We start from the raw sequence: 14611 nt of genomic DNA on the forward strand, positions 1-14611 counted from the left end.
ACGGGAATGAGATCGGACTCGCCGCCACACATGGCGACAAAGGTGGTATCGGGGCGCGGCCCACATATTTTTCAGAAGTGCCTTTGTGACATATATCTAAGTTCCATTTAGAAAAGTTGTGTCACTAAAAGTCAATGAAATTAAGGTTCCTGGACGCTTGTTACTTTTGAAAATGGGATATAGGTTGATAACAGAAAAGGCCAGATTTACAAAGATATTTAGGTGCATGGGGCGGCAAAAAGGCTTTTAAGTGCCTGAGTCACTTTTGCAAGATCTTTCATACTGTTCTCAAGGAAGAATAATAGAGTTTTCCCCTGTCAGTTTCATGGCGTATTCACTCTGGAGGAAAGAAGCTTCATGTTATAGTCTCACCCCTAATAATGCAAACGCTTATTGTGCAGTAGTGCAATTTGGGGCAGGGTGAACAGGACAGCTGCCATAGGTGCTGACTTGGAAGGGCAAAAAAAGCAGCTGCAACCAGAAGTTGCTATTACCTCTGTGCCCTGGGTGCCTGGCTGGGCACATCTACAAGTGACACTACATTGCCATAGCAATGTGCTACAGTGACATAGCATCAGTGGTCACAAACCATGATGCCACAGCTATGTTGCTGTAACAATGCACTCTCTCCTTATAGAGCACTGCTACAGCAATGTAGTAGCTAAAAATAACTGCGTAGCCAGCACGGTGCAGTATGGGCTGTTACTGTGCCGTCATTTAGGACTTCCTTTTGGATGCACCCACCATGTCCCTATGCTGTTGCTTACGGCTGTGCTTAACTCCTATGAGCAGTCCCTTTAAAATCACTGTAGCTAACTGTAAAGTTAAGTACATACACATTTACAGGACTGGGGTTTTCCTGATGTAGGGAAATTTGTTGAATTGTCTATGTTTCCCTCCCCCATATACCGGTCACCCTGGACTTCTCTCCTAACTCAGTTAGCATCAGTCATATTTTGGGCTCCAATGGCCCATTGTTAACACATATGCCAGTCAACACTATGCAGTTTCAGTAGTTCACTATGTATTATATTTATGTTGTAGGTTCATGAGATTCTTTCTACTAAAGGTTTATGTACATGGGGAATTACTACATAGTAAGCTAAGGTGCAAATTCATTGTTCACTAACTACGGCACACTAACACTCCATATGGACACTTAGCACAGTAAGTTTTGTCACCATTATTCCAAAAGATATACATCTCATCTAAGGAGTGTGGTCCTTTTCTACCCAGTGAAATGCATCTCTCTGCTATTCACGCATACTCAGTCTTGGGTGGGTGCACATAGGACTCCAACTGTTTCAATGGGCAGCTTTATGCACATTTATCATGTTAGGATCCAGGTCACTGGTTTCCTAGGTGAGTGCCTATTTTGTTGCTGGTATGCACGTCCAGATACATGTGTCATCTACAGAGCAGGGTTCCAGGTCTAGGAAGAGAATCCCTACTGGCACATAGGTGCCAAAAATGCCATGTGGGTGACTGAGACAATTGAAAAGAAATATAATATACCCACTGAGTAAAATCCTAGCCCTACTGATGTCAATGACAAAACTCTCATTTATTTCAGTAATCAAGATTTTACTCAGAGTACTTAATTGTGCTCTTTAAGAAAAGTAAGACGAATTAAAAAAAAAACCCTTTGAATTATTTTTTAGATTCTGCTCAGCTTGTTTGTTGCTGTTATTCTGGACAACCTGGAACTTGATGAAGATCTTAAAAAGCTTAAACAAGTAAGAATATGCTTTTATCTTGCTGGAAATATTTGCAATGAGACATAAAACACCAAGGAAATTGCGCATTATATGTTTAATAGACACTAGAATGTATGTTAGAACGTAGAAATGTGTTAAATAGTACATAGAAAACTATGAGGAGACTTCTGAAGTAACATGGACAGTAAAAGTCATTTTAAACTGTCTGGCCAAATATAGCTAACACCATTTAAAAAGTCTTGATGGATTATCAAGGATTTATTTATTGAGAACTAACAAGGTTCTTGGTCTGTTTTACAAAGTTTTCTAGTTACAGTAAAGCCTAAATAATTCTAGCATTGTGTTTGCACAATTCTCTTCTGCCACTTGGATCCTCAGCAGGGTTTGAGCCACTAGATTTTGAGTGCCATGCTTTCAGACTTTTATCACCCGAGCTAGAAGAGTGAATTCCATTAGCAAATAGCTAAACTAACCCTTTAAAAGTAATAGCATCTCAGAAGCTCTGGTCTAGCAGACAAGCGATTACAGGAGGACGTAACACACCATTATCCATTGTGTTACATAAATAGAAAGATGTGATGCAAAATACCCAAATATGTCCATAGTCTTCTGCAATATGTGAATTTACCCATTTTGTGAACACAATTATATATTTAGACCATAAAACTTAAGATAATTTTTGTAATATCCATTTGTGTCTTCATTGTGCCTGTTATCACTGATTTTTTTGTTCAGCTCTCCCTTTAATTTATCCACTTCATTCTTTTAGCCAGATGCTTATTACGATCAAGTGCTTAATCCTGCTGCTGTTGACATTAATGACAAGCTCTTGACACAGAATCAAGGCTGAAATGGAAAACTGTTTATTAATGGCTTATTGTGTAACTTCTGAAATACTGAAAAAAATATTGTTCATAAAATATGACTATGGAAATATCCTCTTTCATATGTTGAAACCCCTTCCCCCCCCCATGATGAGCCCCTGGCCCCAGATGCAGATTGGGTGCACCCTTCAGGCACACTTCCAGGTGAGGCACCTTTGGGTGCCTTTCTGCCCCAAACCCCTCTCTTCTATCTTCTGCTTGATCACTGAGAATCAGCTAAGGTTCTCTGCAGGGCCAACCCCTTGGCCTGTGGTGCCTCAGCTCTACCTGTCTTGCTCAGCTGTTGTTCTGAGCAGAGGGAATTCAGCCAGCTAGAAAGATCACACCCTTGTCTGGTCATGTGCTTAGTAGAGATGGATCCCATTTTCCATGGCAACAGGAAAGTTTGAATTGGTGAGATATCCTAGAAATATGTATCCCTGAATGCAATCCCTGATTCTGATCCTCCCATTAAGGCTTCAAAGTTCCCTTGCCAGCTTGCTTTTCTGAGTCAGCCTTGGCCAACAGACCTCAGCCCCACTGTACCCAGGAAGACTGAAAACCAAGCCATGCTCTCTCTCTTGTCAGACATGAGTGAGTACTGTTGCTTGTCTGGCTGTTAACATACCCTTCATACTATGCCTTTAATTTTTTGTCCTCTGAAGGTACATGTTTACCAAGCTACCAGCTTTTCAGATGTGTAGATTGGTTAATCCAATACAGAGGTGCCAAGTATGTTGGGGCTCAAGAACCCTGACCCCCCTTGCTGAAAGCACTGTCACCTGAAATCCATAAAACTATCCACATGTCCATTATCTTAGCAAAAATAAAAGTTGGCACCTATGATCCAATATACTGTCTCCCCCATGATAGTTTGACTAGCAGGGTGTCAAGCATCTGGCCCTTCTTTTAAAATATAAATATATCATTGTCTGGCGAGATCTTGGCTTCTTGTGCCACAGAGCAGGACCTTATGGGGACCAGTAAACAGCCCAAGTAAAGTGCTGATTCTCAGAACTGTCTTTTCTAAGTGTGAACAGTTGAGGGGTGCCCAAGTTAATCACCAGGGATCTGGATTTTCCATTTCCCATGGAAAAAATGGGGAAAAAAAATGTAGATTTTCCCCTTTATCTGAGAAAAACATGGATCTTTTTCATTTTAACAGAGAAACATGTGGATTTTGCTCTTTCGCAAAGAGCTCTCTACAGGCTGGCAGAGTTCCAGCCTGCAATGGGTTAGGGGGAACATAAGGAAGACAGTCGGGCAGGGGGTGCCATGTGCATGTATATACACATGGCTGTCAGGCAGCCTGGAAAGCAGCTCCTGCAGGGGGGCTGGGGGAGCAAGCAGGGGATGGGGCCTGGTGGGCTCCCCCCAACACCATGGTCCCCACCCTCCATCAGCCTCCCGTCCCCTGCCCACCTCCTACTTACCAGCATGAAGTCCAGGTCCAGCTCCCTGCAGCAGGAAGTGGGGACTGCCCAAATCTCTGAAGCTCTCCAAATCTTTTCTGAATTGGTTTGGAGAGCTTCGAATCAGGGCACTGAACTCAAGACAGCTGTGTAAGTAGTGCCTGTGGCAGAGCTGCAGGACCTAATGAAAAAACCCCGGGCTCAGTTAAAGGGTTACTGAGCAGGTAGCTAGAAGCGGGTGGAGTGCAGGGCTCCACAAGCCTGGGTCCTGAGCCTTAGTGAAGGAATCCCAGAATGTGAAGGGTGGCCTTGTAAGTGGACTCAGAGACAGCTAACACTGCTGGGCTGATGCCAGCTAGTAGAGAAGAAACCCAAAAAGGAGGTAGTGGGCTAGGAGTTAGGGGGAGAGGCCTAAAGAAAAGCAGACCCTGGGTGGTAGATAGAAGTGTGAAAGGACAACCCTAGGATATAGCTGAGGATGGGAAAGAGCTTGGGGAAGGGCAAATCCCAGGTTTCAATTGAAGAAATATTAGACCGGAGGCCTGAGGTAGCTAACTGGAAGGTTTGGAGGTTACAGAGAGATGCCTCAGGGGCACTTTGAGTCCTGCAAGGGTCAGGGACCTGAGGGGCTAAAGTTAGTGACAGAGCAGCCCTGCAAGGGTCAGGGGCCTAGTGGACTAGAGCCAGTATAGGGCAAGAAGACATGGCAAATAAACTTAGAGTAAGACCTGTGAGGCATGGATGTGGCTATGGGGGAGCCTGGAGGCAATGGTCAGGGAGGCATGGAGTGCTCTAGTTATGAGTCACATGGTAAGGGGGCAAGAGGGGGGCCTGCCCTGAATAACTTTGCTGAGGGTGAACAGCCAAGAGGATTTCTTTGGGGGCTTGCCCTTTGAACTGTTTTGAGCCAGAGGCACACCCTGGATAACTGTGCTGAAGGTGGAGAATTCCTGAAGACTGTGTTAAAGAGGAAATGTCTTAGAGAAACAGTGCCCTGGAGAAACTGTTTTGTGGGCAGAGAAGCCTGGAGAAACAATGCCAAGAGGGAAAGCACCTAAAGGGGCTACTCTAGCTTCCTAAGACAACCTCCCAAATCCATCATACCATTTAATACCAAAGGTATGGTAGATGGAAACAGGAAAGGCAATGGAGGCTAGAGAGCACAGTAGGTGGATCTAACCAGTGCGGGCATCAGTCTGGGATTGGAGCCCCAAGTCTGCTACATGTAGGAAATGGGATTCAAATCCCTTCAGGATGAGAAGGTCTCAAACTATAGTCTTCTAATTACTCTACTAGGTTCTTGAGCAAGGGGTGACCACCACTGCCCTCATTTTTTAGCTTAAATTAGTGCTGTTGATCCAAATTGGAGCTGCTGTGAGCCTACACAATGGATTGCACACTTTTGCAGAGATAGTTGCAGCTCTAGCACCAAGCTACACTGTGAGGGATGTTAGACATGATCCAGGTGCCTAAGTGCTCAAAATGTGATACTGCTACTTCTGAGTATGTGCTGAAAACAGCTGGAGGCACCTAGAAATAATCAAGGTGGAAATTGAGGTGCCTAATGTGACTTCTGTCTGCTGGGTCAACTTGAACCATTTTGGGTTTCTAAAATTTACCCAAGTTCAGTTTAGGTTCATCCAAGACTAAACTAGAGCATCAGTTTGCCTTACCCTATACTGGCTCCATAAGGTGCTTTTAAAAACATTATCCTTCTTCACAACGTGCTTGTGATTTTAATGTTTTTCTTTATGTTTATAACCAACAACATTCTCTTTGGACTGTTGCTAAGTATTGCTTAAATTATTCCATTCCTATATTTTACTTCAGTGTAATTTAACATTATACCTAGTATTTTTTTGTTTAAGAGAATATGTACAGTGAAAGTAGTTAAAAATGTGTTATGGAAATAAGTGATTGTACAACAAATTAAGTGACTCAAGGAGAAAAGGCTTCCCTTGAGGTAAATGTGATGGTATCCCTGGCTCAGTGCTGATAGCGGCTGTGCGCTATTATACTGAATTATTGTTTTTCTTATCACCAAAGATAAAGCAGAAAGAGCATTTAATTTAGTGGCATTTTAACTTCTGCATTATAAACCAACCACAGGAAGAAGAAAAAGATTGTGGGGTAATTGTTGCTTTTTAATCATGACCATTTCAGTAATGCAAATACTTTTTGTATCACTACAGGTGAATTTCTTTCTTCCTTCCTGTAATCAAAGGTTGAATGGGATGTAAAGAGATGAATCAAAAAACCTGACTAACTAATATATAAACATAATGATTCCTTAGAAATATCCTGTTTATATTGGTTAACTGCATCATTCTGTTAAAAAAAAAGCAACAACAACAAAAAAACCCAAAGTTTTTTTTTTTCATTGCTGAAGCTTGTTTTTCATTTTGTTTATAATAACTGTAAAGATGGTGGTAGAGGGCATTTTTCTGACAATTAATGATTCTCTGGGAGAGGCACTTCTAAACCAGAACTTGAGGGAGTATCATTAGAGTGCTTGAAAGACCATAAGAAGGTGATTAATAAGACAGACAGACAGACAGACAGACAGACAGAAAGACAGAAAGAAAGAAAGACTTTACTTTAAGAGACCTTTATTCCCCGGAGGGTGATGACTCGGAGCCAGTAAAAAGCATGTACAAGGATGCCCGAAGCTCTGGGCCTCATGGACAAGGCCTGGACTCATGGCCTGCAAGGCCTGCCCGTACACGCTAGACAAAAAAAACCAACCAACACAAAGAAACATAAGGACTATTTACAGTATTTACAGTTCTGCCAGCAGGGACACCCATGGAGGCCTCCGGGGTCGACCCGCACGAGCAAAAGTCCAGGGCCTCGGCCCGCTTGACGCGTCTCTGCGGCTTGAGCAGCCGGTGGCATCACAGAACGAGGATCAGGCGTCCCGCCTCGACCCGGCACAGCACCCCCTCGAGGGCCCAGCGCTCCTCAAAGGCGGGCACCGTCCGCCGGAGGACAGCGTGCTCAAACTCGAGCGAGAGACGGGCCCGCACCAGCAGGCGGAAGAGCTGCAGGGCGTCGACCATCCCGGTGCCGCTGAGCTGGTTTTGCCGGCTCTTCAGGGTGGCCATCTTGGCCTGGCCCAGCAGGAAGTTGGCCAGGCTGACCGTGGCCCGCTCGGCCGCCCGGTATGGAAAGGAGTGGACGTAGGCGTCTTTGGAGAAGTCTCGGCCCAGTACCCGAAGCAGTGCGCCCAGGGCGGCAAAGAGAGGCTGCAGCCGGGGGCAGTCGAGGAAGGCGTGGAAAATGTCCTCGTCCAGCACCCCCGGGCAGAAGGGGCAGGCCGCCGAGGCCGCTGGGTCCAAGTGACGCACAAAGGTGCCGGTGGCCAGGATGCCGTGCACGAGCCGCCACTGAAGGTCGCCGGTCTTCTTGGCGATGGGCGCCTTATACAGCGTGCGCCACGCCGGGGTCCCGGGCCGCGCCAGACGCCGCCGCCACGCGGTGTCAGGGTGGCCGGCGAGCACCTGGGCGTGCTGGGTGCGCACCACCCACATGTAGAGGCCCTTGCGGGGCAGGGTGCCAAAAGGGCAGCCCGTATTGCTGCTGGGGGGCACCGGGAGCCTGAGCAGCGTGTTGGGCCGCTCGGCCAGCTCGCCGGGTACCGCTGGGATGACGGGTAGCGGTGGGAAGACGTCTTCTGCGGCGTCTGCGGTGGGGAGGGGCCGGCGAGTCTGGAGATGGGCTTCCAGGGCGGTCGCTGCCTCCGTCGGGAGGGCGGCCCTAACGGCCCGCAGAAGCCGCCCCGCGGTGCGGACGGAGCGCATTGCCAGCCGGGCAGCCAGGGCCTCGGGTGACAGCCAGTCCGACCGAGCGGGGTCCAGGAGGTGCTCCAGGCGGGTGGAGCGCGCCTCGACGAGAGCTGCCATGAGGCTGGCGGAGGCCAGGCTCGGCACGACACGGTGCAGGGCCGGGTTGTGGACCAAGGGCTCTCGAAGGAACTGCGGGAACCGCAGGTGCCTGGCCTGGGGACAGAGATGGAAGGCGCCCGCCAGGCCCGCACCACGCTGTGGTAGAACAGGGGAAGGACCGCCCCGTTCAGGAAGGTGAGGTCCAGTTGAAACAGCTCCCGGTCAAAGCCGAGGCCCCCCACTCGCCGCAGGAATCGGCACGCCAGCTGTCGCCACGGGAGGTGGCCTTCGGTGTACAGGAGCCGCTGGAGGGCCTGCAGCCGATAGGCGGCCACCCTGCTGGCCAGATCGATCAGGCCCTGGCCCCCCTCACCGGTGGGCAGGTAGAGGGCAGCTCGTGGGAGCCAGTGGCGTCCGTCCCACAGGAAATCGACCAGGAGCCGCTGCAGTCTCTCCAGTAGCTCCGGCGGAGGGTCCAGCACCGCGCAGCGGTGCCACAGGGTCGCCGCCGCCAGGTTATTGATGACGAGGACGCGCCCCCGGTAGGAAAGGCTGGGCAGGTGCCAGCGCCACCGCTGCAGGCGGGCCTCCACTCCCTCCTTGAGGCCGTCCCAGTTGCGCGCCATGAAGGTCATCGGCCCCAGGAACACGCCCAGGACCTTGAGGCCCTCGCGAGGGCCGTGGCAGCCGCCAGCTCTTCCAGGAACAAGTCCCGCTCAAGCTCACCGGCCTCCAGGGCATCGAGACACGGTAGGCCCTCGTGCAGTTCCTGAGTGGACTCGGGGCACGACGGCTCAGCCCTGAACAGGTCGCGATAGAAGGCGACGGCACGTTCGCGTATTTTGCCAGGCTCTGTCATGACCCGGCCCTCAGGAGCCTTGAGATGATCCAAGACTTTGCTCACTGCCCTCCACCGCTCCAGGTTGAAAAAGAAGCGGGTCGGGGCATCAGTTTCCACCAGCTCCTGGCAGCAGGCGCGGACACTCGCGCCGCGGACTGTGCTCTCCGCCAAGTCGTGCAGGCATTTCCTGCGGAGCCGGAGGCTCTCTCTCAGTGCCGCATCGCTGCCAGCGGCCAGCAGAGCAGCCTCAAGCTCCACCACGTCCTCCTCCAACTCCTGGATATGGCGGTGCATCTCGCTTGCGGCCAGCTGGGTGTACTGCTGGCAGAAGGCTTGGATCTGGCTCTCCAGGGACCTAGCAGACATCCTGAGGCTAAAAAGAAAGGCCTACAAAGGATGGAGGATGGGAGTCACCTCCAAGGAGGATTATTCTGCACTGGTCCGGTCCTGTAGGGAGCAGTCCAGGAAAGCCAAGGCTGCAACTGAACTCCAGCTAGCTTTGAGCATCAAGGACAATAAGAAGTCCTTTTTCAGATATGTGGGGAGCCGGAGGAAAAGCAGGGGCAACGTTGGACCCCTGCTGAACCAGATGGGGCAACTGACAACTGACGCCCAGGAAAAAGCCAACCTGTTAAATAGGTATTTTGCGTCGGTCTTTCATCAGCCCCATGGGACGCCCATGCCCGCTACTGGGCCGGGAAGTCCGGGTGAGGTTGATCCCCTGCCCTCCATTAATGCTGACTTTGTGAAGGAACATCTTGAGAAGCTGGATACCTTCAAGTCAGCCGGCCCTGACAATCTTCACCCCAGGGTACTCAAGGAGCTGGCGAGCATCATAGCCCAGCCTCTAGTGCAGATCTTTGAAAACTCTTGGCGCTCTGGTGTAGTGCCCGAAGACTGGAAGAAGGCCAATGTGGTGCCTATCTTCAAGAAAGGGAGGAAAGTGGATCCGGCTAACTATAGGCCCATCAGCCTGACTTCTATCCCAGGGAAGATCTTAGAAAAGTTTATTAAGGAGGCCATCCTTAATGGACTGGCCGACGCCAACATCTTAAGGGATAGCCAGCACGGGTTTGTTGCGGGTAGGTCTTGCTTGACCAATCTCATTTCCTTCTACGACCAGATGACCTATCACCTGGACAAGGGAGATGAGATTGATGTCATATATCTTGACTTCAAAAAAGCCTTCGATCTGGTGTCCCATGATCGTCTCTTGGAGAAACTGGCCAATTGTCGCCTTGGGTCCTCCACGATCCACTGGCTGGAAAATTGGCTCCGGGGTCAGACCCAGAGGGTAGTAATTGATGGAAGTCACTCATCGTGGTGTCCTGTGACCAGTGGGGTCCCCCAGGGCTGTGTCCTTGGACCCATACTGTTCAACATCTTCATTAATGATGTGGACACTGGAGTCAGAAGCGGACTGGCCAAGTTCGCCGATGACACCAAACTTTAGGGCAAAGCATCCACACCAGAAGACAGGCGGATGATCCAGGCTGACCTGGACAGGCTCAGCAAGTGGGCGGATGAGAATCTGATGGTGTTCAACGCCGATAAATGCAAGGTTCTCCACCTTGGGGAAAAAAACCCGCAGCATCCTTATAGGCTCGGCAGTGCTATGTTGGCTAGCACTATGCAAGAAAGAGACTTGGGGGTCTTCATTGACCACAAGATGAACATGAGCCTGCAATGCGATGCTGCGGCTAGTAAAGCGACCAAAACGCTGGCTTGCATCCATAGATGCTTCTCAAGCAAATCCCGGGACGTCATTCTCCCCCTGTACTCGGCCTTAGTGAGGCCGCAGCTGGAGTACTGCGTCCAGTTTTGGGCTCCACAATTCAAAAAGGATGTGGAGAAGCTTGAGAGAGTCCAGAGAAGAGCCACGCGCACGATCAGAGGTCAGGGAAGCAGACCCTACGATGACAGGCTGAGAGCCCTGGGGCTCTTTAGCCTGGAAAGGCGCAGGCTCAGGGGTGATCTGATGGCTACCTACGAGTTTATCAGGGGTGACCACCAGTATCTGGGGGAACGTTTGTTCACCAAAGTGCCCCAAGGGATGACGAGGTCGAATGGTCACAAACTACTACAAGATCATTTCAGGCTGGACATAAGGAAGAATTTCTTTACTGTCGGAGCCCCCAAGGTCTGGAACAGCCTGCCACCGGAGGTTGTTCAAGCGCCTTCATTGAACACCTTCAAGATGGAACTGGATGCTTATCTTGCTGGGATTCTATGACCCCAGCTGACTTCCTGCCCTTTGGCCGGGGGGCTGGACTCGATGATCTTCCAAGGTCCCTTCCAGCCCTAATGTCTATGAAATCTATGAAATCTGTACCTTGCCCACGTCCCACCACAGCTTCCAGGAGGAGTGGCTTGGTCTCGCAGCCTCCCACCTCTGCCAAAAGTGGGCAAAGCAGTCCCGGAAATAAGAGTCCTGAAGCAGACTGACGTTGAAACACGAATACGGTGCCCGTGCACAGGCTCTCCACGGCAGGCTCAGTTCACTGAAGACCAGGCCATGATCTGATAGACCCGAGGGAGCGATGCGGCTGCTGCGCAGGTGTGGCAGGTGGTGCCTGGTGATATAAAGGCGATCAAGGCAAGCCATGGTGAGACCACCGGCACGCATCTTGGCCCAGGTGTACTGGCGCGCATCAGGATGCAGGGCTCGCCAGATGTCCACGAGGTCTGCTCCCTCCAGGGCAGCTTGCAGCTTGCGAGCGGAGGGCAGGTGGGGCTCAGGCCCTGTGCGGTCGAGGCGCGGGGCAGTGGTGCAGTTGAAATCTCCACCAAGGAGGAGCAGGAGCAGATTTTATGAAGAGCTGTATCAGAAGAAGGAAATAAACAGGAAGAAGATGACAGTTTTGCTGGAAGAGATTGAAGAGGAAGTAGTGGAGAAGGAAGCAAAGGGGATGGAAGAAAATATAAGCAAAAGGAAGTGGAGGAGTGCTTAAAAAAGTATATGACAGAGTGGATCATGATTACATATTCAAAGTGCTAGGAAAAATGAGGATCCCACAGAAATGTATATATTGTGTAAGGTTATTGTAAAGTGAGGGGAGAGTCAAGTCCAAATTAATGGGCATCTAAGCAGGGCTTTTAAAATCTATGCAGGGGTGAGACATGGGTGCCCCCTGTCACTGCTACTATTTGTGTGTGGCATGGAACCGTTAACACAAAGAATAAGAAAAAACAAAGTCATACGTGGAATAAAGGGAGGGAGAGAGGTAAAATGCATATTATGCAAGGATGATATAAACGTAGTAGAGATGGACTGTCGATGGAAAGCATACATCAGAGTATGAATAAATGACAGGGGCTGAACTAAATAAATTGAAAAGCACCATAATGGGAATGGGGAACTGGAGTGATTTGAAAAAGTTGGACCTTCAAATAGGACAGAGAGAGAAATCAGAGTGCCAGGGACCCCAATGGACACCATGGGAAAAGGTGATGACAAGGCTACAGCAAATACTTTGCCAGAAAAGTGGCAGTGGTTAAGGCTGTGCTACTGCTGATTATTCTATATACCCACTGATATGGCAGCAGATAGCAAAAGTACAAAAGGAAATGTGTATGTTCTTCTGGATTGCCAAAACAGAAAACTTGGCTATAGCTGAACTATACAAAGCAAGAGAGATGGGAGCTGGGGGATGCTGGACTTGGGATTATTCATCTATGTGAAATATGTAAATGTGACATGCAAGGCAGTTATGGAGGGAGAGGAGAAAGTAGTGCATATCACCTGATTTCATGCAATTTTGGTGAAATTTTGTGAAAATGGAGAGTATGTCAGACCTCTTTAAGAGTCCATTTGCATGGCAAATGCCAGTTCATTACATCAGGATGGAAGGATTCATGAAGAGGTATAAAATAAGGAAGGTAAGCCTGGAGGTCCTAAGGGATCATAAGAAATTAATGAAAGCAATAAGGGAGAGACTGGGTGGCACTGGTGGGCAACATCATAGAAGGGCAAGTGAAGAAGGTGTGGGGAACAGTGGTGGGTAAACTAAAAGGGAAACATGCTGACCTAGCATGGATGGCTGTAAGAAATGTCTTGCAAGTGAGATAGGTGAAACACAGATGGAGCTTGATGAGCTCATCAAGGTACCCACAGGAAAGGTGCAGAGAAGAAATGGCAGGGACATGTGTTTGAGAATGTACATGTGCAAAGGGGGCATGGGATCGGGTCCATCACTCTCTGAGTGTCACCAAAATAAGCCTATTTTTAGTGTAGGAGATGGTACTGTATGGACTCATACTGAAGGGACTGGAAAAAACATTATTAAGGACTTTATTGCATATGTTAGAACTAATTTATAGAAAGTAAAAAAAGAAAGTAAGAAATCTCTGAGTTTTTAAGGGGTTGGCTTTCTCTAGAAGAGAGTGCCTGAAGCTGGGAAGGATGAACTGAAATACTATATCATTTGGAACAAGGAAAAAATCAGAGAAGAGCCAAAGTGGAGGAAAAAGGACTGGACACACTTATTTCACTGAACCAACAAAGAGGACTGATGGGAAGAGTGAATAGTTTCAGGTGGCTACTAAGTGTAGCAAGCACTCATCCCAGGGGTGGTCGTGATGCCCCATGGTGGCCACTTGGCCCTTGCCATCCTGGCTCCCTGTGGGCACTGTCGCCATCACTCGCCTGCCATGCCTTGACATTATCTTTGAAAAAAAGGGAGGCTGCCCCAGGACTTCCCAAACTGGGTCTCACTCCCATGGCCAGAGGTATCAGCGGTCATTGCCTTAAGGACTAATTACATGGGCTACATCCTCCTCTATACCCACTCCTATGCTTCACAGATGGTATGCAGACATGTGTCCTTCCTGGGCTTATGGGCTTTCAGCCCCAGTCTTCTCTTTTCCTGGGCTATGGGCTCGTTGGCCCCCTTGGCCTCTGGCTGTGGCCCCCACTCTTTAAATGCTGCCCAGCCCTGGCCCTGCTCCTAGGCCAAGTGAGATGTCTGGGCTCCTCTGGCCCCACCAGTCTCCACCTGTGGCCCTGCTCAGCCTTCAGCCCATCTCTGAGGCCTGGTCTAGGGTGGAGAGGCCTTCAAGCTCCCAAGCCCTTCTGACAGCCACCTCTTCTGGGTTACTGACTCCTTGGCCTTACAGACACCTGCCCATCCAGGGTTCAGGTTTTCTCCCTCTGGGGGCCAGGCCCTCTAGTCCTCTGGCCCCTCTCTCTCTGGGGCAGCTGGGACATCCCCTTTGTTGCTTCCACAACCACCAGTTGTTATTCATCATCAGCCCTCTCCAGCCATGGCCTCAGCCCCTCTCAGGCTCTGCTCTATTCTGTTATTGGGCTTCCGGTATCATGGCCTTCTGCTCTCTGCTGCCCACCTCCATGTTATGGGCTTACCCATCCCTGTTCCTAGGCCTATCTATTCCAAGGCTTGCCTCTCCAGGCTATGGGTTCACCCACCCCTATTCTCAGGCCTGCCCTGTTCCTGGTCTTGGTGCAGCTTAATCAGCTGTTCTGCTACAAGCCCTGCTGCAGCCCTGCTACCAGGAGCTCCTCTCTCTCTGCCTTCCAGAGCTAAACTCCCTGACCAGCTCAAGCCCTGGGCTTATATGCCTCAAGTCCAGCTCCTTCCTGGTCAGGTGACTTTCTAATTGGCCCTTACCACACCTGCAGGCTACTTCTCCCTCAGCCTCTTTCCTCTTAAAGTGGCAGGTAAACCAAGCACCTTGTCACATGGATGTAGTAGTCTTTCTTGGGGTTTTGTTTGAAGAAAAACAAATCCTTCTATGTGATTATAAGACAAGGGGGTTTTTCCCCATTCCAATTGGAAGAAAAAAACCTCATCTTATATTCAAGTAAATACAGTATAACAAAAACCTCCTAAACAATGCCCCAACTTTTTAGACCATAGTATGAACGTGAACCGTC

At 49.4% G+C, this 14611-nt stretch overlaps 1 protein-coding gene across 5 annotated transcripts in view; it reads left to right on the plus strand.

The window, feature by feature from the left end:
- NALCN (sodium leak channel, non-selective) overlaps window positions 1–14611 on the plus strand; it is a 505598-nt gene that overhangs the window by 304091 nt on the left and 186896 nt on the right. For all 5 annotated transcript variants that reach the window (XM_019486907.2, XM_019486906.2, XM_019486908.2 and 2 more), the window contains one exon: window positions 1662–1736. In XM_019486907.2, the coding sequence (XP_019342452.1) occupies window positions 1662–1736 (75 nt within the window). The remainder of the gene's footprint in view (window positions 1–1661; window positions 1737–14611) is intronic.

Source organism: Alligator mississippiensis, chromosome 1 (assembly GCF_030867095.1).
Source record: "Alligator mississippiensis isolate rAllMis1 chromosome 1, rAllMis1, whole genome shotgun sequence".
Taxonomy (NCBI): Eukaryota; Metazoa; Chordata; order Crocodylia; family Alligatoridae; genus Alligator; species Alligator mississippiensis.